The sequence below is a fragment of the Buteo buteo genome, chromosome 5 (genome assembly GCF_964188355.1).
Source record: "Buteo buteo chromosome 5, bButBut1.hap1.1, whole genome shotgun sequence".
Taxonomy (NCBI): Eukaryota; Metazoa; Chordata; class Aves; order Accipitriformes; family Accipitridae; genus Buteo; species Buteo buteo.
The window spans coordinates 27,752,907-27,777,480 of NC_134175.1; the positions used below are offsets into that span (position 1 = coordinate 27,752,907).

Consider the following 24,574-nt stretch of genomic DNA (forward strand, 5'->3'; position numbering starts at 1 on the left):
TCCCTGAACAAAACTTTGTATTTTCTACTCCACCATCTGAATGCTGGGAAATAATTATGCTGTGTAAAGACTGAAGTATACTAACAGAACTAGTGGATAAATTTGCACTGATGCCTTCAATACTGCCACTTACATAATTTTCATTTCTTAAATTAAAACCTGCCTCTTATTTAGGTATTTGAAAAATTCACGAAAGAATCAACATCCTTATTGGATGAGCTTGCTCTAATTAACAATGGAAGTGATAAAGGAACTCAACAAGAAAAAGAGAGGTTTGTGATTCGCTTTTTGAAATCAATGCTTTTGGATTATAAAGTTTCATCGGAAATCCAAATGATATTGAAACTATGATATGCCTTAAATATTTTGAAACGTGTAAAGAAATTCTGGAATTTTATAACACAGACTACAAAATTAATCAGTATTTGTGTAGATGGATGCTCATTTGGCAATTGATTACATGCAACTGCACTTCTATTTTGATACAATGAGTTGGAAAAGTAAGGACTTTACTGAGTGAGGGAAGAAACATACAGTCTCTTAACAGCATCGGGTAGCTCTGGCCTTAGTTGAAGTTTTTAGTGCTACTGTAATACCAATTATTAATAATGTATTTTTTACTTTAAGTAATTAAGTTTATTATTATTAATGATGTGTTTGTCACTTTATTCAAGATCAATAGATATGAACTTCCTTCCATCAGTTGATCCTGAGACGGTATTGCAGACAGGTATAGTAAGTTGAAAAATGATAATGTTGGTCAATGAAGTAACATTATTAATTTTTAAGCCCCTAGTAAAAGTACAGAGGGCACAATAATTCTTAGCCATCATCACAATGTAACAAGCTTATCAACTAATGTCATCTTTGGGTTAAAAAAAAGTGATGTTAACAAATAAATGGACGAACTCTTAATGTCTCTTTTTAAATAGTTTTTAATAATCCTGATAACATCTTTACAGTATTACAATAATTAGTATGTTTAATTTTGATAATACATTGATAATACCACCAAATGGGTACAAATCAGATAGCGTTTTCCTACACAATTCTAATAAGTCAGCCTAGTTCTGAGCTGACCATCTGTAAAAGCGAAGCATACTCTTCTGACTCTTCACTGCTTAGACTCTCCCTTCATCATTAAACAGTTTTGGGTTTTTTGATTGAAATTTTTTTTGAGGGGTGAATTTCCTGTTTACGATAAAGTATGACAGACTGTTGATTTGGACTAGAAATTTGCTTAAAGATTTGTACATAATGTTAGGGTGATGATCAGAGTCTGAGTGTTCAGAATCCTCATCTTAGAGCCTCTTATAAACTAATGTGCGGATCACATGTAATATTTGCTACAGAGAACTAACTACCGGCCTTACGTGTCCTCTGTGTAAAATTTTAGTTTATTTAGATCTGGGGATAATATTGTTTGAGTTAAAAGGTGAAACAATAGTTCCTTGCTGTGGTCTTTAAAGTTTTTAAAATATGAAGTGTCTGTAGGCAGTGTCACTAGGTTTTAGTCTAATTGTGTATTCTCCTCTAATGGTAAGGTTTTTGGACAAAATAGCACTTCAGTTTTCTGTAAGCAGATGGCTCCAAACAATATTAGTTGATATGCATTTTCTGTTTTCTTAATTATGGCATAATGAAATTTGTTTTGAGCTATGAAGTTTAATAACTTTCATTAAATCATGGGAGTTCCTAAGAGGCAACTTTTCTATGTTAGATTCACTGTATTGAAACTTTGAGAATAAAAAAATTAAACTCTTACCAATTAAACTTTCCTACCTCTTATGGGTAAATATGAGCAAACCAAGGTTTTAGATAAAAGGCTTCTGTCTTCCATAGTTACAAGTACTGTTGCTTTCAAAAGCTCAAAATCCACATATATAGTTCTTAGATTTTGATAAGAATCTCATTTAAAAAAAATGTTTTTACCTTGAAAATGTTAACCCTTTAACTGCTGAAACAATACAATAGAAATTCAAAATTATCCCAGTAGAACTATACCTTGTAAAAGCCTTTAAGTCTGTTTGCTCTGCAGCTATCTGCACCTATTTGTGTAGTATTATAAAAGACAAAATCCAAGATGTTTATTTCCATAGTATGGCAAAATATATGTGAATTCTTAAGACATGTGCATTTCACAATAATATATGCTGAGTTTACTTGCTGCAATTTCCAAAGCCCTTGGCATTTTGTTTGTCTAGATAATACCAGTTGAATTTAGAGTCTATATTTCTGCATTTTCCTTGAGGTATTACAATTATTATTCTAGCGGTAATTTTTTTCTTTTATTGAACTGGCATGTTACCAGTATAAGACCTGCAGAACTGATGATATGGAATTGGCAGATTTCCACATTTACACCAAGATTTCGTTAGTGACCAAACATTGGTTTATTTGTGAACTTGTTCATTGAGCTTTTGGGGAACAAATTGATGATCTGGGTTTACCGGTAGTACAGTGTTTACATCCTGAAAACTTTACCACAACTTAACAATAACATTCTTCAAACAGTTTAAACAGAGGATTAAAGAGTCAAAACATACTATTTTTGCATATATGATTGTTGCACTCTAGAGTCTGTATGCTGATATGGTGCTTAAGAGCACAAAGAAAAAGGTGAGAAAAGTGAGAAAAAAAAATTGATCAAAATACTTAGCATCAGCTCCACACTTCCTGTGAAAGTTTTGTACTTGCTATAAAAATCCTGAAAGATAACAGAGAAATTATATGCTCAGTTTCTTAGTGCTTCTAGATCATTCATTTAATCTAAGAATACAAATTGTTTGAGAGAAATACTTCGGATGCTACACAGTATTTTGAAGTAAACCAGAATACTTAGTTCTTACAGACTCAGGATTGTATTTTGCAATTGTTTCTTTAAGTTAATCAATACTATTGTCAATATGAATGTTGGTCACGGTGTCTCTTTTATATATCTACAATATACCACATGATTTCTACCCTATTTTATGACACAGCCCCACAAACTGTAGCCAGTGGTCTGCATGAAATGGTATCATTAAATGTGCCCAATGCATGAAAGATCATTAGCTGCAAAAATGTAGCACTGGATGGTCTAAAAGCAGGCACACTTACTAGTAATTTTTATGCTTGTTTTTTGAATCTAAATTAACCACATCATTATATGTATTCTTAAAGGCCACGAGTTACTATCTGAGTTACAACAGCGTCGATTCAATGGTTCAGATGGAGGGGTATCCTGGTCCCCAATGGATGATGAACTACTTGCTCAGCCACAGGTCATGAAGCTGCTGGACTCACTCAGAGAGCAATATACCCGCTACCAGGAAGTTTGCAGGCAACGCAGCAAGCGCACACAGCTAGAGGAGATTCAGCAGAAGGTAATGCAGGTAAGACTGGAGTTGTTCTTGAATACTCTGAGGCGGAATATTGAGCTCAAGTCCCAGACTGTGTTTACTGCAAAACTGAGTATCAGAGGTGAGAGCTTCATGCCTCCTTTCACTCCTCAAACTGCTACATGCTAGTTTCACTTGATAGTTCACGTTGTGGCTACAACAGTGACTTTCCGAAGGCTGTTCTGAGTAGGTGATTAGAAATGTACTCTCTTGCCATCGCGCAGAAGAACCTTCACGTTGTCCCTTTGTTGTGTACTGAGGCAGTGGTAGTGCTACGCTGTTGGAGGGGCAAATGCCTGACCTGTTAGCCGAGAGGAACATTCACAAATGAGACACACTTGACTGTAATTTTTCTTGAGAGTTGGAAACCTTCCCCTGCCCATGTTGTTTAAGTTCCTCTTACTGAAGATAAGCCGTTATTTATTCCTTTATTTGTCTAATGCTTGGTGTTTTTAACTAAGTGAAAGTGATTAAACTGTGTATTTCAGGGATACCCGGGCAAGAATGAATACAAACCTTCCTAATCAATCTTGTGTTAAAGGTCATAATGAATTGGTTTGGTCCTTTGGAAACAGGCATGTAATTAGCACTTTCAACATTTTGTCAGCAGAGTCTCAGTAGCAAAAATCAAGGAAATGGAATCAATTTATTCCTCTTGTGTTTATTAATTGAAATTAGATTTATATGTTTTTAAGCTTCTATATAGTTTGACTATTCAGCAAATGGAATGGATATTGCTTTTAACCTTTCAGCATTGACATTTCTAATGCATGAGGAATGTATATCAAGTGCTTGCACTTCACAGCATTCCAGGTATGGGTAAAGATAAAAACTAATCAATCTTGTTATTTCTAGCAGTGAAAATATAAATCTACTGAGAAAATAGCTTTCACTTATGCAGTAATTCAGATTATTATAAAAAAACCCTTAAAAAGCAAATGTCATTTTTTGATATGTTAAGGTGGAAATAATAAAAATATGTAAGAGATTAAAATAGTACTATATAGAACATATTAGCATGGCCGTGGGTATAATCAGGTGAGGGGGTTTTTTTCCTGCATTAGAGTTATAGTGGTCGAACAAGATGTGCTGATTGAAATGAAATTTATAATGTACTTTGGCAAATGTGACATTAAGGCATTTAAATTGACTTGTTTACTGGGACATCAGCCTCATTTTGCAATATTTGTAGTAGAAATACTTGTTTGGTCTTTCTACACTATGGATGGTACATAGTAAGTGAACTGAGTCTCAGTACACAGGAAAAATGTGTTTCACTGTTTTACCAAGCTAATCAGTTTTATAAAGTGCATTTAAAAGCTGTCTAAATGGCATACAAATGTATGGGAAAAACTTAGTAAATCTAGAAATTGATTTAACTTCCTTTTGGTTTATGGGAGAAAATCAGGCTAACAGAGAAAAGTAAGATGATGATGGACTGGAAGAAACCAATAGAGGCAAAGTGCCATGGAATTTATTTTGCCAAAACAAACAGAAGTTGCAGTATAACATGCTTGCAGTATTTTCAGTTGGAATGGGTGTGTACATAAAGAGTTTTTTTCCATGTGTTGCTGATTTTTTTTTTTTCCAGTGTTTTGATTTCCTGTTAGCTTGCATTACAATTACTTTCCTATTTTATTCTTTGTAGAGCTTGCTAACCACTCCTGGCTTGCTTTTGTGTTCCTGTTTCATTTTCACTATTTGCTGCTTCTGCCTACTGTGAACTGCTTAGTTCTTACTCCTGTCTCAAAGCACTCTTACCCATAACCACCTCTGTTTCCTTGTGCCTTCAATATCCTACCCTCTCTTTTTAACACTTATTTCTATTCCATAGTTTTGTTTCCCTTTTCTTTGTCTTTCATGCTGCAGTGTTAAAGATGGCAACGATTTCCAGATGTTTTCTGATGAGCAGTTCTGCTAAACAGACTGCTGATGAGCAACTCTGTATGTTATAAATTCTAGCTTTGTCCCTTCTTAGGCAGAGGTGCTAATTGCTATTTTTCTAATCTTAATTCACAAAAATTAATGTCAGGCCCTGCAGTAGTCTAGTCATTAGCCATTTAAAAATATACTTTATGAAAATAACATCGCTTCTTTCTGCAGGTCCCCTAGTGACTCTTCTCTCCTCAGTTCAGGTGTCTGTCACACAAGAATGGCCACGTGCTAAGCTAAGCAGTTTCAGAGGCAATGCAGTAATTCCTGGAAACTTGTACTGGGGAGGTGATCTTGGTCAGAGAGGGCACTGCTAAGCAGTAGTCTTGCACGCCGTTTCAGACTTGCATTAGAACTGTCATTTCCATGTACGAATTTTCCAGGCCATGCTGGGGTTACAGGGGGACATCTGGGTGCCTTCACTTCTAGGTCCATTCCATATTTAACCAGCAACAGCGGTGCAGAGGTGCTGAGCACAACAGGAAGTTTCTCTTCAAACAAAAAGAACCTAGAACTGTAGAGTCCTAATTTGTGCTAGAAATTATAAAAGTGAGGAAGATTCAGGATGCCTTTGGAGCAAAGAATATATGCTCTGAAACAGTGCTGGGGGGGAGAGGGGATGTGAAAAACACAGACATGACTAAAAGGGGGGCTGAATTGAGTAACGTTCTGTAATGTTGAAGGTTATTCTTGATTACTGTTGCAACGTAGCCTAGTAGCACCAGGAAAATGGTTCAATTAGTCCCTTTTCCATTTGTCTTCACGATTATGGTGTTACACTGTGTATTGTATTATATTTCCTGAAAACCTGTGTGACGCTGTTCTGTCATCTTTGTTTAAACAAAAGTCGCATTAAAGAGAGGAAGCTGGCTTCCTATGTTTTTTCATTAAGGTTCAGAATGTGGGGGTATTCCTGCATTTCCTTACTTCAGGACTCCAGTAGTGACTTTTGTACTAGGTTTCATCACAGCTGTCTCTGTTTTCTAAATATTTAAAAATTTATCATAAAATTTTGCCATAGATACCATTTGATAATTCAAATGTGTATAAGGAAACTAAAATTTGAGATACTCTGCTTTGCTTCGAATAATATTAACATCAAATGACATCATTTCAAAATAATAATAATAATCATAATAAAAGAAATCCAATACTGCAGTCCAAAATTGTATTGCCATGGCCCTGCAAAAATTTCTGCAAAGGTAGATCCCATGAGATGTGGCCATTAAGACTACATTATTTGAATAGAGCAAGTTGAAAGACATAAATATATAAAATACTAAGTTGTTGTGTAAATTTTATTTTGGAATAAGTACATATCCTGTACTTGAGTGTTACTGTATTCAACAAAATCAGGAGAAAACTCTCAGGTGTGAGGTTGAATACAGCTGTGCATTGTAATTCACTTCGGCAAAAAAACCCCTCACCAACCTGTTTGAACACAAGAGGTCCATTATCAAGAAAATTGTCATTTAAGCTATTTATTGACAGAGACATGAAATGGCAAGTATGTATGTGAAATCTTTTGCTAGCTGCCATCTGCTTTCATGGAGCTGACAGGCTAAGGTTAATGAAAAGTGGTTTCTGCTTAAAGCTTTTGAAGATGTGAATGGATTCAACAACAAGACTTATATAGATTCTAAAAAGATTTTTTTTTTATAAATGTATACTTTGAAATATTTCTACTTATGTTACAAAATTCTTTTTTATACCAGTTTTTGTATAAATGATTTGCTACTTTTTTTGTCATCTTTGTCTTATTGACAGGTAGTCAATTGGCTTGAAGGACCTGGATCAGAACAGCTAAGAACCCAGTGGGGAATAGGCGATTCAATTAGAGCTTCACAAGCTTTGCAACAGAAACATGAAGAGATTGAGAGTCAACACAGTGTGAGATTTCCCATACCCTTTTCAAGTAGCAAAATAATTCTAAGTACACACAGTTATGAGCAATGTATTTTGGTTATGAGTATCTAGGAATTTTGCACAGTGCATGTTTTTTGTGGCTTGCAGAGGAAGGTACCTGAGCAGTTTAAGAACTTAATATGGTCCTTATATGTATATGTTATTTATTTTGTTTGCCAGTGTAGAAACATACTGATTTCTTTCTATGATTTTTCTTGTTTTTATTACGTTACAGCAGTTCTTAATTTTTCATGTTGAGTAGAAGTAAATTTCCTTTTTTCCTCCCTGCCAAAATGGCTGAGAAGTCCTGTACTTCTCAATAAGTTAATATTTTTGTCTTTATTAAACTACATTTACCAGTAGCTAAAACTGGCTTAACACTTTCATTAAGCAAGACTTCAGATATGGTTTATGTTCAAAACAGTCTCTTTGAGATTTCATTATGTAACTGTACTGACTTGATGCCTTTGCTTCTAACTTTGAAGACTTCCTAAGGTTCAGTAGAATTTTGTCTTTCCATCAGATGATTAACTATAATTGGGATATGAATATGCAATGTTCCCAAAGGGAGTGTTACAGTGCTTTTCTTCTTTTCTGACTTTCCTGGATGTAGACATTGACATTTCTGTCCACTTTTCCGAAGTTCCCTTTACAGTCATGAACAACAGTCAGAAAAATTATTTTTTATTTTATACCAAAATATGTAATTGGGAGACCACTGGCCTACCTTGAATTTAGATGCCTGTTTATAAATTAAAGCCATTTTTTGCTAACAGCACTGGAAAAATGTGCTTTGCCTTTTCCTTTGATTTTTTTTCCTAAACACCTCGTAACAGCTGAGTGTACTCTTCCTTTTTCATTATTTTCCTGTTTTTTTCTCCTAGTAATTGAATTGACAGCTTGTATGCTTGCTTTCTTTCATAATCTCCTATTTATTGTTGATTAGATTACTTCTGTTTTGAAGAAACTTGGAAAAACTGTTTGATTTGTTTTAAAGATAGGCTTTTTTTACTTCGGTTTACACTGAAGTGAAAAATAATTTTCACAGAGTGTTTGTTTTGGTTTGTTTCTTGTTTGATTTTGGGGGTTTTCATTTTCTGGCTCTCTTATTCATGAGCAATATACTAGAACTGTTATTTTTAAGCAAATGTTGGCCTTTTCTCCATGGTTTTGAGCTGTCATGTACAGCTGTGCCTAACTTCCCCTATGGAAAGTATCAGAAACACACTTTTCATATATCTGGTTTGCCAGTCTCTTAATTTCACTGATAGCTTGAACAAAATGAATCACTGCAACTGTTTTACATAATACTAAAAATTATTAATCCAGGTTATTTTGTTTGACTTCTCATATTATAGTTGACTTGTCACACTCAATAAGCTAGATTTGTATGTTCAATGTCTAAAGGTAATAACAAGAGTTATGTTGTGTAAACTGAGTTTATTAAACTAAAGTACATGTGTGACAATGGACATTTCCATATTACGTCATCTTAGTTGCCCCTTCTGGGGTAGATGAGAGATTTATTCTGCTCTTAAATTTTTGGCTGATTGCTAATTTAACTTTGTCATTACTTTTTTTTTCCCTCTTTGCATCTTTTCATACTCTTATTTCTTCTTGTGAGCAGATGGTAGAGGCGGCTTTGGGTAAAAAGAAAAAAATTTCAGAATATGGATATTTATACTCTATATTTTGCATGCTTTGTAAATAAATGATGGAAAACCTGAATGCATAATTTCAAAAAATTGCAAACATCCCAATAGGAGTGTGACAATACTAATAAAATCAGATGTTTCAGGCCAATAGATGGTGCTATTCCATAGCATTAGAAATGCATAGGGCATTTGAAGGTCACTTTACTGTAGGCCAAAATAAAAGTTGTTGAGCGAACATGTTTTGCTTTACAGGCATCTCAGTCATGCAAGATGTGAATGTGATCTTGATGTATCAAGTCATTTTTAATCTCCCGGAATTGTTAAAAATTTGAACTATTTTCTGTTGCAAATATACCACCATGACAACATAACTAACTCCTATGTATGTATTCAATAATCAAAGCACTTGAAAAATAAATCTACACATTTTGAATTAAGTAGTGTAAATCTTTCCTTAAATAAGAAACAAGGATCATTTTGAAGTTTCTGTACATGGATACTCTGTTTTATTCAGAAGATAGAGTTTACTTCTATTTCATCTACAGTAGTATTTTTTTTTCCCTAAATGTTTCAAGGAAATTATTGCTGGTTTCAGTCATGACACTGAAAGTAACACCTAGATAGTCCTATGAACAGCTTTTTTTAATAGCTTATCACTTGGGAGAAGGTCTTCTGTTTCAATAGAGCACTATAGGCATGTAAGCATTAGAAATTTGTTTAAAAATGGTAGAATACTTCTGTTGGTTCAGTAAAATAGTTTGAGTAGGAGTTTGTGCTGGGAGCTAGTAGCCATGCCTTGTAACTTTCCCATCTTTCTGCACTTCTTGAGTTGATTTGAAATTAAGAATGTTTTTTCCTCCTGCGTGAGATTTCATAATTATAGCGTAAGCTGTAATAAGTTACTTTTTAAATCTGATTATTTATTAGTCTGCAGTTAGATGTATGCCATTTTAGAAGAAATAGAATTATGTTTGGTATTATTTTAATGCTTAATTTTCCTGTGTTTGTAGGAGTGGTTTGCAGTTTATGTTGAGCTTAATCAGCAGATAGCAGCTCTTCTAAATGCAGGGGATGAGGAGGACCTTGTGGAATTGAAAGCATTGCAGCAACAGCTGAGTGATGTGTGTTACCGGCAGGCTAGTCAGCTGGAATTCAGGCAGAATCTGTTACAAGCAGCACTTGAATTCCACAGTGTTGCCCAGGATGTAAGTTTTTAACTTTTCACAGCTCACCTGTCAATATATTATTGCCTTAGTATTATGATTGTTGAATACATTGGAAAAAATTGAGGGGGGTGAGGGGAAATACAATGTCACTTGGAAAATGCTGTAAGTCTTAATTTACTATAATTGAAACACTGGGAAGATGGATTTCCCCTTTTTTAGGAGGGAAGTGCTTTGTAATATGTCTTACATTTCAATAGCATTTGAAATAAAATGGTTATTAGTTAAAAAGTTGACACACACACCCCTCCCCCCCCCCCGTCTTGGTTTTTCTTGGGGGTTTTTTTGGTGGTTTTGGGGGGGTTTTTTGGTGTGTTTTTTGTTTGTTGTTTTTTTTAATTTAGAGGCATATGCATTAATTGAACCAAAGTTTAGTGTGCTTCTCATAGTTTTGTTTTTAAATTGACATTTATTCCTTTCCTGTACTTGTCTAAAAAAAAATAAAAAAATAAAATCTTGACTACCCACCTTGCCCAGTCTAGGGGTGTATTGCTCTTGGAATTTTATAGGCAGATCGGTTGTTTGTCTTTCAACTTGACTTTCATTTCCTATAGATGCAAAGAGGAACTTCTAAAATGACAGATCTCCAAACATTTAAAAAAAGATTGCAGACCCAACCATCTGAAGCTCAAACTTCTTTTTAAATATCAGCATTTATGTTGTTTTTCCTTTTAGTTGTCTCAACAATTGGATGGCCTACTAGGAATGTTGTGTGTAGATGTAGCACCAGCAGATGGAGCATCAATTCAACAAACTTTAAAACTACTGGAGGAGAAATTGAAAAGTGTTGGTAAGCAAAATATTTCTGCATTTCAGATAAATGCTAATGAATGCATTACAGGAAAAAAACCCAGTAATCCCACCACCCCCTTTAAAAAAAGACAGCAGAAAAAAGACTAATCTCTTCTGATTCCTAGCTAAGTAATGTTCCACCTAACTACCTATGACTTGCTTATGCTTTTTTACTGCATAGTAGTTCTGTCTGGGAAAATGATTTGGAAATGTTTTTTTACATGTTTTATATATAGTACATATTTATTATATACCATTATCATCCATTTCATCTATAAACAAACTTTTTCCCCCACACATCATTCTTAGTATCTTGAGAATATAGTGCTTAGATGATCTTTCTGTCTCCAGAACTGACCCCTTGATGATTGTTATCCACTCAGTTTTAGAATGCTTGTTCTGAGTATTTTGCAGTAGCTTTGAATGTATATGTTAATAAATGGTACATTTAAAGTTGTTACACTGTCAAGTATATGGAATAGAATATTTCAGTTGGAAGGGACCTACAATGATCATCTAGTGCAATATGTTGTAGGAGAAAGAGCTTTGAAGCAAAATCATATATGGTCGAAGTAGTTATGATTGGAATATAAGTTTGATGCATAAACTAGATATTACTTTAGGAAAACAGATAGTAGAGCTGCCAAATAATAGATGTAACAGCAGATTCTAAGGGATGGCATATTTTAGCATAGAAAAATGTATCAGCCATATGAGATGTGTTATGAAGTAGTAACTTCTGCCAGCCATGGAAGAACATTTAGGCTGCAACTGCTTAGCTGTGATAAATATTTTAGGTATTGTGCAACTGTGTGGATTAAAGACATTAATTAGCTATTTATATGCTGAAAAGTTAATACTCAGTGTCAGCTTTTATTCCGTTTCTTGTTATCTGCTAGGTCATAGAATAGCAAAGCCTTAGCTCTTTGTTAATAAAGACAAATACTCACTCAAACTTAAAAGTTGGAAGGGCAGTGAAAGACAGATAGTAATGTCCTTTTCACTTTCCAGCCTTCCACCTCAGATTCTGTTGCATTTCACATCTCTCCTTTGGGGGAAAAAATAACAAATTTATAAGTGACCATTGACTTGTTTTTTCTTTTTTTCTTTAGACTTAGGCTTGCAAGGCTTGCGTGAGAAAGGTCAAAGTCTTCTTGATCAAATATCTAATCAGGCATCCTGGGCCTATGGGAAAGATGTGACCATTGAAAACAAAGAAAATGTGGACCATATCCAAGGAGTGATGGAAGATATGCAGCTTAGAAAACAAAGGTAATAACAACAGTTCTAGTAATTAAGAATTTCATGTGCTGATAGGTCACTTTATATATATATATAAAAATATATATTTTATTTTTTTTTAAGAGACTGTTTTGCTTTATCTTCAGTTATGGGATGTAGTGCAACTGTAATTTATATTTGTGGTATATTTAAATGGGACAGAAGCCTTCCTGTCTAATCTGTTGTAGCATATTCCTAAATCCAAGCACCTGTTGTATTTCAGTACTGGATGGAGTATTTGAGTGCTTTCCTGTACTTGTAAATGCTCAAGAATTATACATTCCTTTTATATGGAGTTAGGGAATGGATGCAAGAGGCATCATATAAATGTTAGCAGCTTGAGATGGAAGGTATAAGACTACAGTAGTGATGATGGCCCTAAAATTATGTATTAATTATGTACAGACTTGTTTATCCCCTTTTTCACAACCTCTATCCTTTAAGCATGGCATTTTCACTCCTGAAGATAGGAATAAAGATGGGATGGTGTTGGGGGACAGGGTACAGAATGGAGGCAGAAAGTTCAGTTTTCAAAATGTGGTTTTTTTTGTGAGTTTTGGAAAAAGATAGAGTGGAGAATGAAGTTGTAGTAGGGAATAATGCTGGGGGGAGTTGAATTTGCAAGAAAGATGGATTTTGCCATCACCGTCTTCCTCCTAGCCTTTCATTGAGTATTTTTTTTTTTAAAGATGTAGTAGTACTGGATTGGCTATAGTACTGCATTTTTTTTCTACTCAACAGTGTGAGAGAATCAGATGATGTTGCTTATTATTACTGCTGGAACCCCTGACACAATAAAGTACTCTCCGTAGAAAGTGCCTGAACTTTGAGGGCAATGGCTGAACAAAAAGGTGCTTCTAGGGAACAATGAGGTCTAATGAGTATCAAGTTGCTCAATTGAGGAATTAATTCTACCCTCACAGTTTGTTTTCTTAGGGAGCTTAGTGTGTTTTGGTAGTGTTTAGAGAAGGTACTGTTTTAAGTATGTCCTCTGAATCCTATTTATTTGAGCAGCACTTGTGTTTAGAGGGCCAACTGCAAAGAGCTGTAGAGGACTGTGTGTCACTGTGCGGTAAAATGGCAGTTGGAATTCAGTACTGAGAAAAGAAATGGACGTGGGAGAAGGAAAAACTATATACATGGTAAGGGACTCTGAACCAGCTGTTAAAGATAAACGTTGGAAGACTTTTGCAAAAATTGCTTTAATGTTCAGTCATACTGTGAGAAGCAAGTAGAACGCTAAGGACTATTAGAAAAGGAATAAAAAGTTAAAAGGAAAATGTCATTGTGTCACTGTATAGATTTGTAGTCCATTTCTGTTTTAAGTGTTACACAACTCTGGTCCCTGTTCTCAGAAGAATTGTGGGAAGTCAATTAGAGGATCAAAAAGTCAATAAAATGTTCAGACAAAGGTATGAAGCAGCCTCCAGATGATGAATGATTAAACAAGGTGGTTCTTCAGCCTGGAGGAGAGACAAAAAAAATATAATAAGGACTATCTTTCAGTAGCATTTAGTAGTAATTTTTGCAACACTTCATTTTTTTCAAATTGTATTGAAAGTTTCATATTATTTATATACACATGTAGTATAATGTTTATTTCTAGGGGCATTTTGCTGTTTTAGTTATGCTTTTGGAACCCATAAACTGTTTTCCTGCACTGTTAGAGCAACAAATTTCCTTTCTGTAAGCATCACAGCACTACAGGACATGTAACAAAATGCAGTACGCTAATGAACTGTTCTTTGGAAGCGCTTATGTTTGCAACCAGTTTGAAAAAACAGATCCATGCATACTGTCTTTTGCATTCACTTATAGTGCTAATTGTTGTTGAGATTAATAATTCCATTTGCACTGGATGGGAGTGTGAATCTTGCTGTCTACTTAGTAGGCTCTGAAATTGAAGTGGAAAGGTCATTCTGCTGAATGTATTAGCTTAGCTCTCACTGTGGAAAAAAAGAACTTTCGATACTTTTTTATTTTAATTCTAGCTAGAGAAAGAACTGCAAAATGTGCTTAATTCAGAACAAGAGAATTAGAATTAGTTGTTATATGAATTAGATTTTGAAATGCTTCCTGACAAGTTGTAGCAAAGGACATCATCGTGTAAGGGTTCAATTATTACAATCTTTAGTTATCTAAAAAGAAAAACAGAAATATGTGTTAACATCTTTTAGACAGTCCTCATTTTATTCACCAAGAAAACTTCACCACCAGCTCACAGTGCAGTTCAGAATTATGCCAGGTTTAAGCCAGCTTTCACCTAGACTTGAGTAGGATAAAGTCTGTCTTAGCAATGTAAGCCTCTGTGTGGCACATCAAGGTGCAACAAGGTAAGGAACCTGCAAGGCTGCTGGAAGGTCTTGTAGCTATTGCTGGTATTACTGTCTGTAACTTAGCCATATCAGGAGTCTTGAGGATCATGATTTCAGTGGGTTGTAGTGCTCAGTTCTATTTATTGCATGTTTCTTACTGTTACGTGAGGCATTATATATTTTGGCCAATCTAAGCAGCACAAAAATGTTTCAATCGCCTTTAAGCACAAATACGGGCTGGGAGATGAGTGGATTGAGAGGAGACCTGCGGAGAAGGACTTGGGGCTTGACGAGAAGCTCAACATGACCCACAACATGCACTCGCAGCCCAGAAAGCCAACCATATCCTGGGCTGCATCAAAAGAAGAGTGACCAGCAGGTTGAGGGAGGTGATTCTCCCCCTCTACTCCGCTCTCGTGAGACCCCACCTGGAGTACTGTGTTCACCTCTGGGGCCCCCAACACAAGGAGAGCAGGGACCAGCTGGAGTGAGTCCAGAGGAGGGCCACGACGATGGTCAGGGGGCTGGAGCACCTTTCCTATGAAGACAGGCTGAGAGAGTTGGGGTTGTTCAGCCCGGAGGAGAGAAGGCTCCAGGGACACCTTACAGCAGCCTTCCAGCACCTAAAGGGGCCCTACAGGAAAGCTGGGGAGGGACTTTTTACAAGGGCATGTAGTGATAGGACAAGGGGTAATGGCTTTAAACTGAAAGGGGATAGATTTAGATTACATGTAAGGAAGCAGTTCTTTTTTGTGAGGGTGGTGAGGTACTGGAATAGGTTGCCCAGAGAGGTTGTGGATGCCCATGCCTGGGTGTTCAAGGCCAGGTTGGATGGGGCTTTGAGCGACCTGGTCTAGTGGAAGGTGTCCCTGCCCATGGCAGGGGGGTTGGAACTAGATGGTCTTTAAGGTCCCTTCCAACTCAAACCATTGTGATTCATTAACACTTGCCATCTTAATGCTGTTCACTGAAAACATCATTGTCAAACTCATAATGTATTGTGTCTGCTATATGTATGTTGGTGAGCCTTTCTGTGCTGCTCTTTTAAGGTGTGAGGATATGGTGGATGTGCGGCGACTGAAGATGCTTCAGATGGTACAGTTATTTAAATGCGAAGAAGATGCTGCTCAGGTATGGAAATGCCTACAGAATTTCATCATTCTGGTCTTTGTTGTCCACTGGTTAAATTTATGGGAGTTGACAGTTGTACAGTATTATTTTTATGACTTTCAAATGTAGTTTTATTTAGTGAATTTGTACAGTGAAAATAAAGAATATAGCAATGACTAAAAATAGTGCATTTGGTGATTGCATGCATGATCTACCAGTTTGTGATATCTCTTAACTTTTTTCTATATCAAAAGTATATGCTAGTACTGAAGTTACTTCACCCTTCTGGATTAATTTCTTTTCAATTTAATTTTATTCTTTTGACTTTTGTTTTTAAGGCAGTAGAATGGTTAAGTGAACTGTTGGATGCTCTGTTGAAGACACACATTCGACTGGGAGATGATGCTCAAGAAACAAAAGTTTTACTGGAGAAACATCGAAAATTTGTTGATGTCGCACAGGTGAAATGAATTATTTTTTTAGCAATATCGTTTTTGTACAGTTTCAGAAGATCTCCTAAATAGAATTGGTACCTGTATGGACAATCATGGAACAGATGTTACTATTCTTAATGATTTGCCTCAATGCTTGAATGAAGAAACCGTGATTGCTGGAATTGGTGATGAGCCTAATGAGATTTTTGAAGTTCCATCCACAATAGCAACGCTGCAGTTTACTACCTTAGTTTATCTACTTCACGTAGGCAATGTAAACCACAAAATATAAAGTTCACATTGACTTTTTTAAAAGGCAGATATTTCAAACAGTCTTTTATAATGACTTTTGAATTACTGCAATAACATACTGAAATATGGTTGAGCCACTTGGTTTCAGTCTATTTTGTGCTGTACTTCATGAAACAGAGCCTGTCTTTCTATTGGTTTTCCAGATAGAGTTGACTGCTGGTGTATGATGGTCCTGCTCGTACAAGAAGTTTTGGCACTAGCAGAGTTAGGGGTTGGACAGAACTGACAGCTTTAATTCTTGATTGTAGCAGCCAACTAATGAATCCTGCTGTACAAGAGTCTACTGAAATTCACTGAAGCCATAGGGCATGTTTGCACACCTGTTTGCAAATCCAGAATATGCAAACAGATGCTGGGTACATGTGAAAGAATTTCGCCTAAGAATAGAAATGTACAAGCTGGGCATTTTTCGGGTGCTTTTTCAGATGTATACTGCTTTTAGGAATGACTAATTAAGACTTGCAATTAACAGATGTGATGTTTTTTAATTGCACCTGTTACACTGGAACTGATTTTTCTCTTTTGATGATTTAGAACTGACAATGACAGGAGAGTAGCTTACTGTTACAATGATGTGCCACAATGCACCTGAATGCTGGGTGACTACAAACATGGTAACAGTGAAGTCAGTGAGATAGTCATCTTGGCAGTAGATATCAAGTATCCCATGTAAGATCCAAGCAGCTATTTGAAATTTTCAGGAAGCTCTGTTTTTTTGCCAGTGTGAATGCTAGTGTTGTGGTTTAACCCCAGTTGGTAACTTAGCACCACGCAGCCACTCACTCGGTCAGCCCCACCCAGTGGGATGGGGGGGAGAAGCAGAAGGAAAAAGGTAAAACTCGTGGGTTGAGATAAGAACAGTTTAATGGAACAGAAAAGAAGAAACTAATAATAATAACAATAATAAAATTACAATAATAATAAAAGGGATTGGAATGTACAAAACAAGTGATGCGCAATGCAATTTCTCGCCACTCGCTGACCGATGCCCAGTTAGTTCCTGAGCAGTGATCCCTCCTAGGCCAACTCCACCCTGGTTTATATACTGGGCATGATGTCACATGGTATGGAATACTCCTTTGGCCAGTTTGGGTCAGCTGTCCTGGCTGTGTCCCCTCCCAACTTATTGTGCCCCTCCAGCCTTCTTGCTGGCTGGGCATGAGGAGCTAAAAAATCCTTGACTTAGTCTGAACACTACCTAGCAACAACTGAAAACATCAGTGTGTTATCAACATTCTTCTCATACTGAACCCAAAACAAAACACTATACCAGCTACTAGAAAGAAAATTAACTCTATCCCAGCTGAAACCAGGACAGCTAGACAACAGGGGATTTTTTTTTCTTTTTTTTTAAAGAGCAAAAGCACTGTTTGGTCATTACAATTTTATTCATACTTCATCAGCATTTTCTAGTAGACCAGATTAGTTCAATATACTTTGCAGGCCTAAATTGAGGAGCTTTCATAAATTTGTCTGCTGTTGTTTTAAGATACTAATTAGCTCCTAAATTAAACACAGAGTTTTTACGTGTACCTTCTTTCCCATCCCCTCCAACTTTTAGAGTACTTACGATTATGGGAGACAGTTACTGCAGGCAACTGTTGTCCTGTGCCAGTCCCTGCGGTGCACTTCGAGGTCCTCAGGGGACACGCTTCCAAGACTGAACAGAGTGTGGAAACAGTTTACAATAACTTCTGAAGAAAGAGTACACCGGCTGGAAACAGCTGTTGCATTTCATTTAAGTGCTGAAAAGGTGAGTGTTGTGTTTTTAAGAAGAAAAATTTCTTTAAGCAAACAAAATGTAAGAAAAACAAAGTTGTCAGTGTGTATTTATTGCCCCTTTCTAAATATTAAAAACAAGCAGAAAGAAGAATTTAAGCATATTTTTCTAATTGTTAATTTCAATACTTAATGCAATTCTAGCTAGCATACCTATATTGGTATAGGGCCTGCTTAACAAAAAGGGAAACAGCAGCCCTGAAGCTCAGGTGCATTGAGTTGGGGCTGGAAGAATTTTTTTTTAACTCTTCAGAGGGGAACTCTTATGTTGATCATAAAGCATTTCTTTGTGTGTTTTAGACTGTAATTCTTAAAGGCAAGGAACACTTCTTGCTGTGTGGCTTTGTGCAGGGTATAATACAAAGCTATGGGGTCATTTAAGATCTTTGGAGAGTTAGAAGGAGTATTGCCTTTTAAGCTGTGTGCATTTTGAATGCGATATCCTTCTCACAAACTGTGTAAATGAATGCAACTCTCACCAGTTTAGCTTCCATGCATACTATGTTGCCGCGTCTTGTATTTTGCATTTGGAGGATGTTGAACATGCTGTTATGGATGCATGACTAACCAAATCCAACAGGTGTTAAAACTCAGATTTATTCTTCAGCAAAAGTTAGTTAGAATTCCAGTAACATTTTATAAAACCACAGGCTCAATGATGTAAAGAGAATTAATACTACACGGCTGACTTAAGAATCCCCAAGATTTAAAGTGATAGCTCCAAATGCACATATCACTCCCCTGAAAGCTGAGGGCTTTCTCCCTCGAGGAGTTACCTCAGGCAGTGCCCCGACCCCAGGGGGAGTCCCCGACTGCAGACCCACTGCTCCGAGGAGGACTGATTCCAACATGTCCTCTGGCAGGACCCTGTTTATACCCCTGTTGAATCTGACCTGTGATCATTTAATTCTATTGGCCAGGAGGGTCACCTTGGTGTACCTGGTGCATCTCAATTGGCCAGTTCAAATTTCAACCTGCAGCCTCCAGGGTTTCCTTCCCCTTCTTCCTTCCTGGAGGAGTTTTGTTTCCTGCTGGCAGGATGGGGGGGGAATGTACTGCTGCACGTGCTTTCTTCAAAACACACCTCTACCTTGCTATGGTTTTCAAACTCCTGTAACCAGCTGTCTCACCACTGTGCCCAGTTGGATGATGCTAGAAGCCACAGAGGAGGATGAGCAATCAATAACAATGTTATGGGGAATAGTAGCTATTTGTTAACAGCTTGCTGAAGGGGGGAATGCTGAGGGTTTTCAAATGCCTGAATTCGAGACAATATCCATTAATGTAGATCATGAGAGATATGGCCTTTTCGTCTAGGGACCATTCTTTCTGTGAAGTGATACATTTCAGAAAAGCAATTTAGAGTATGTATCTCTAATATTGAAAATAAAATTGCATATAACTGCAAAAAAAGCCAACCTTGGACATGATAAAAGAAAATAAATTCATTCTGTCACTGAAGGAGAGCATGGATGCAAAGTTGCTTCGTATGCTCCTTGCTTTCATTCAATTCTTGTTTGTATTAATGGAAGATACTTTGAATTTGTAGGCATTGGGAGTTGATGGAGCTTCACAAAAGCAGAAATATATCATCTGTGCTGCCACAGATGACTGAAAAAAGTTTTACCTGATACCAAATTAGAATTCAGTGGTTCATAAACTCCTAAGAGTTGATTGTCTCAGTCCATATTATGAGCATTCTTTCATTATTGTCGTAGCTAATTTCTATGTTTTTAGGCAATCTTGAGTTTAAAAAAAAGTAAATGTATGGCTGAAAAAATAATGCTCTTGTTCAAAAACATAATTCTCCTAGCACTATTGTGACATATTAATGAGTCTGTGAGGAAAATATGCTGTTAATATCCATGCTGCTTTGGAAAAAAGTAAGAAGTGGCAGAGGAAGAAGTGGAAGAAAATATAGAGCTAAGTACTAAGATTGGGTCCCAATCCTGTCTCGAAACACTTGTGTTCAGACTTTTTTAATCCCACTTGTTCTGTGCCAGATGTAGATTTTAGTTTTGAAGTGGCTTGTAAGGGGCCCTTTATTATCCATGTTTCTTCCATCTCATATGACTGTCTTGTATGTTTAATGATGCAGGTTACTATTTTTATGCATTTTATATTGCTGGAATATTTGTCTAGCAAGACTATTTTTTCTTTTTTGTTCCCTCTTAGAAGTAATGTAAAATGTTCTAGTACAGAACATTGGTAGCCCTGAACTATCTTCTCAATGTAGCTTAATCTATATTGTCCTTTCTTGAATTATATGAATATTTCGATTCATCTCACATAAATGCAGCAGTAAAGATGCTGAAAGAGCATTCACTCTGCCAGTTAATGGCACTTAAAAAACTACATGCTATCCCTTGTGTACTTTCTTCTGCATTTCCTTATTTATTTTTTCAACAGATTTTGCAAGAATGTCCAGAGCAGCCTGAAGCTTTTAATGAAATGGAGCGATTTGATGAAATTGAAGCAGTTGGGAAATCGCTGTTGGACAGACTAACAGTGCCTGTAGTTTATCCTGATGGGTATGCAAAATGTTTTTCTAGTGCCTTTGGAATATGCTTTTGGTAAAGTTTTATAATAGTCTCGTAGGCAGAAGAATCTTGAATGCTTATTGTTGAAATTAAAAAGGCAGTGCACTGATAAAATTCTTTAAAAATTCTTTCCCATCTTTTCACAGAAAGCAGGCAGGTCCAATTTCAAACTTTACACAAACAATGTGCCCACTTTCTCAAAGTAGTAACTTTTTCACACTCAGTAATGATTAGATTTAAGCAGTCTTTACACCAGCAAAGTATAGAAGTAACACAAGAAGGACCAGTCCCTGAAAAAAGATACCAGATCAGAATCATGGTATTTTGATTAATTTATTTGCGATTCTACCTGTCTGAAGTCTTAAGCCAGTACATTGAAGATAAATTTACATTTGATTTATTCAGCAAATAAAACAGTACTTCCCTCATGAGCTATTCATACTAATTTAAAATTGGTGGCTGTCTTGAGCTACAAAAGCAAATTGAATTTGGAATCTCATCTGTGATAAAACTCAGTTCTCTGTGTTCAGTAAAATACACTTGTCCATTGTGATGCTGAGCTTGTAGTTAATTTCTTCTGATTATAACCAAGCCTTAGAACTAGTCTCTGGGTGTGTAGGATCCTGCACCATAATGAATGAGATCTGAAATCAGTATTTTGAATTAGAGGCTGAAACCTTATGAGATGGTATCAGGTAACTGCCTTATGGGTATCCTAAAGTTGATCTGAAAAATACATTTACAGGAAGCTGGTTGTGAAAATTAATTTCCTATCATCTAATTTCCAAAATATCATGTTCCCTGTGCAGTATAGTCTCCTTCAGTAAGGACTGCTACTTGTGAAGATGGACCAACGCCTGAACTAGTAGTGATTTTTACTGCCCTTTCAGTAGTGTATTTGAAAATAGTGGAGGATTTTATAGCTGTGAGAAAAGAAAAAAAAAAAAAGAAAAAAAAAACCAAACCAAAACCAACCACAAGTGTGTTATGTTTGAAGTATTTTGGTATAACTTTTGTATAGCAGATTTTAGTGACCCGGTAAAAGTAGCAACTGTTATTTATTCTTAAAACATATCTATTAAAGTAAAACCAAACATTAAAACCTGGGAAAGCTCCCCACGAAAGAAGATGCTTGCCACGCTTGAGGTTTGAGTCATAACACGATGCTCCTATAGGTGTATATACACTCATATTTTAGGCTGGCTGACTGAATCCTGAATATTATTTCTGACCCCTCTGGCATTTCAGCAGAGTTCTGTGTGTCCCCTTTCTCAAAAGTGGAATCTTAGCTGTCCTAAATCCCAGGATCTCCTGCTCATTGTCCCTAGGAATTCTATTTTTGAAGCATTTAAAAAACAATTTGCAAGGGGTTCACTGATTAGTAGAAATAGCTTAAGAATTGTAGGAACACACAAAATGTCATAAAATGCTTGGAGGCATCTTCATCAACCTCTTCACTACTTTGGACTTTCGTCATTATCTACTTGGAAGTCCAGGTCACTGTTCCCTGTCCTGTTCATGGCTTCTAACCTGCATCAGGAAAAGCATCTGCCTATACTGTGATCCCATGCAGAGCTGTGCAATCTTTTGTCTTTGGAGTTCCCTAGTAAAACTAGTCTACTCCTGTGTGAGATAACTTTTCTGTCTGCTTATGCCTGTCCCCCCACTCTTTCCAAAGTCCTTTGCCCTATCACCATTTCCAGCCTTCAACCTCTGTGCTTTGTAATTAGATTTGACACCTGTTCTTCTGAAACATATATTCTGTTCAAATCCTCCTTTTGCTGTCTCCTTGGTTAGTGGTTTCCCTAACATTTCAGCTGTTCTTTTGTTGTATGTGAATGGGAGAAATCAACTTACAAGCCATGTGTTCTTTTCAGTTTGATAGATAGATGACATAGTTTGACAGCATGTGGCTGACTTCACATACACAGAGTCCTTCAATAATGCAGCAATTGCATAGCCTCAGAATTCATGTATAGACAGATTTCCTTGATTGTCGTAGTACTCAAAACTGCCAGACTGACTTGGAGGTAGCCAGAAGTGTTGGGAAGTATCTAGTTGTACTTACAGAACAGCGCCCTGCTGTTGAGAGAATCTTTTGAGTATAAAAGGATCATTTAATATTTGTAATAATTTCATCAAGATCTGCTGTCAAGTCTCACCACTGTGTCTCCAAAGCCTTTTAAAGGTGGCTTTTAAATTTCAGAGGAAAAAGTGCCTATTTTTCTTATCTACTTTGTGTTTTCTAGTGCCATTCGCATGTATATTCGCATACTGTCTTTTCACTGGTAACTTCTTGTGTTGGTTTGTGGGTTTTTTTTTTTGTTTGTTTGTTTAGGTCCGAGCAGTACTTTGGGAGCCCAAGTGATATGGCTTCTGCAGCGGAACACATTAGAGAGAAGATGAAGCTAGTTAGCCTGAAAAAGCAGCAGCTGAGACAACCAGAAGCCACTACCCCAGAGAGCTAATACTGACCCTTCTCTATGAATTCATAATAGGACTTCAGTTTGTAATCCAGCATGTTGTTTGCATATTACAGAATTTGGCATAATATATTAAAATGCATTTCACAGCCGTTATGAGTCTCATCTCTTTTCAGAGTAAATGTTCTCAGCATCTTAACACTGTACATCTATCAAGCCATAATTATTTAACATGCTATGAAACCATAGATTCCAAGTATCTTATGAAAAGGAACTGTAAACTTTGCACTGAAATTTGCTGTAAAGCTTTACCTGACCTGTCAGCTGCTTTTTAATTAAACAGCTGATGCAAGCTTTGACTGGTGCTAATGAAAGTGTTAGGAGTTCCGTATTATGAAATTGTAGTTCTTTGCTTCCCCCTATGCCCAGGTGATGTAGTAATTTTAGACTGTAGGTAAAGTTCCTGCAGTGTAGACAGTGGTGACCCTATAATTTTAATTTGAAATACTTTTAAAGAAAAAAAAAAATCATTTTTATTGTGCCAGTATGCAACCTGCCCATCAAATCTTTGATATATCAAATTCATTAAACAGATGTTTTCCTATTTGTATTGATAATGTATTAAAAGCTGTTTGTGCTTAATAAAAATCATCTTTTTAAAATCTAATATGAATTTGTTCTGGTCTGTATCCCCAAATGTCATTTGTGTTATATTTTTGTGATAAATGGTAGTAAAAATCATCACTCCCCCAATATTTTTACAAAGTTGGTATAATTTTTCTTATGAAATACTCTTTATGACACACTGTAGCTGTAAGGGGAACTGCTCTTGAACTATTATTAATAGGAGCAAGAGTCTTTTTTTTTTTTTTTCTTACTTTCTGGTAGCCGTACTTACACAAAAGTAAGATAGTATGTGCATAAGTCTGTGTTATATTAATAATCGTTTTGTTCCCATGTAAGACTGGTACATGTCTCTTGTGCTTTATTTCTAAGTCTTGTTTCCCTTTGAATGGAGAATCTTGAATAATGTGAATATCCCTGGTAGTACCTTTGAGGTTAAAGATTTTCATCTAATGAAAAATAATGAACCTGAAGTTCATAAACAACTTAAAACCATGAGATTAGTAATAAAAAGAAATTTATTAAGAGAAAGGAATTGGATTGAAACAAAATCAGCTGTGTGCATAATTTGGTTAACTTCTTACTCTTCAGGATTTAATCTGGATAAATTCAATATTATATTTACTGCAAGATGGTGTGGTATCTGACCATTTTAGAATACTGTGTGTGAAACAACTGTAGGTGTAACTCACACTATATTTTGCTCACAGTAAAGATAATGCTCTGTTCTGCAGGCATCATTATTACTCTTCAGGTTTTCTTGATGGATCTGTCATTCAAATATTATATTTACTTATTTGTCTCAGTTTTTCCACATTTTCTCCAGAGGAGAGTGATGTGTCAAACCAATTTCTCTAATTTTGAATTAC

General features: G+C 36.2%; 1 protein-coding gene across 4 annotated transcripts in view; it reads left to right on the forward strand.

The window, feature by feature from the left end:
- SESTD1 (SEC14 and spectrin domain containing 1) overlaps positions 1–23,748 on the forward strand; it is a 62,140-nt gene extending 38,392 nt beyond the window's left edge. For all 4 annotated transcript variants that reach the window (XM_075028333.1, XM_075028329.1, XM_075028331.1 and 1 more), the window contains 12 exons: positions 175–272; positions 675–730; positions 3,163–3,374; positions 7,080–7,202; positions 9,883–10,077; positions 10,771–10,885; positions 12,000–12,159; positions 15,533–15,614; positions 15,932–16,054; positions 17,901–18,092; positions 20,528–20,649; positions 22,997–23,748. In XM_075028333.1, the coding sequence (XP_074884434.1) occupies positions 175–272; positions 675–730; positions 3,163–3,374; positions 7,080–7,202; positions 9,883–10,077; positions 10,771–10,885; positions 12,000–12,159; positions 15,533–15,614; positions 15,932–16,054; positions 17,901–18,092; positions 20,528–20,649; positions 22,997–23,126 (1,608 nt within the window). In that variant the 3' untranslated portion in view covers positions 23,127–23,748. The remainder of the gene's footprint in view (positions 1–174; positions 273–674; positions 731–3,162; positions 3,375–7,079; positions 7,203–9,882; positions 10,078–10,770; positions 10,886–11,999; positions 12,160–15,532; positions 15,615–15,931; positions 16,055–17,900; positions 18,093–20,527; positions 20,650–22,996) is intronic.
- The last annotated feature ends 826 nt before the right edge of the window (positions 23,749–24,574 follow it).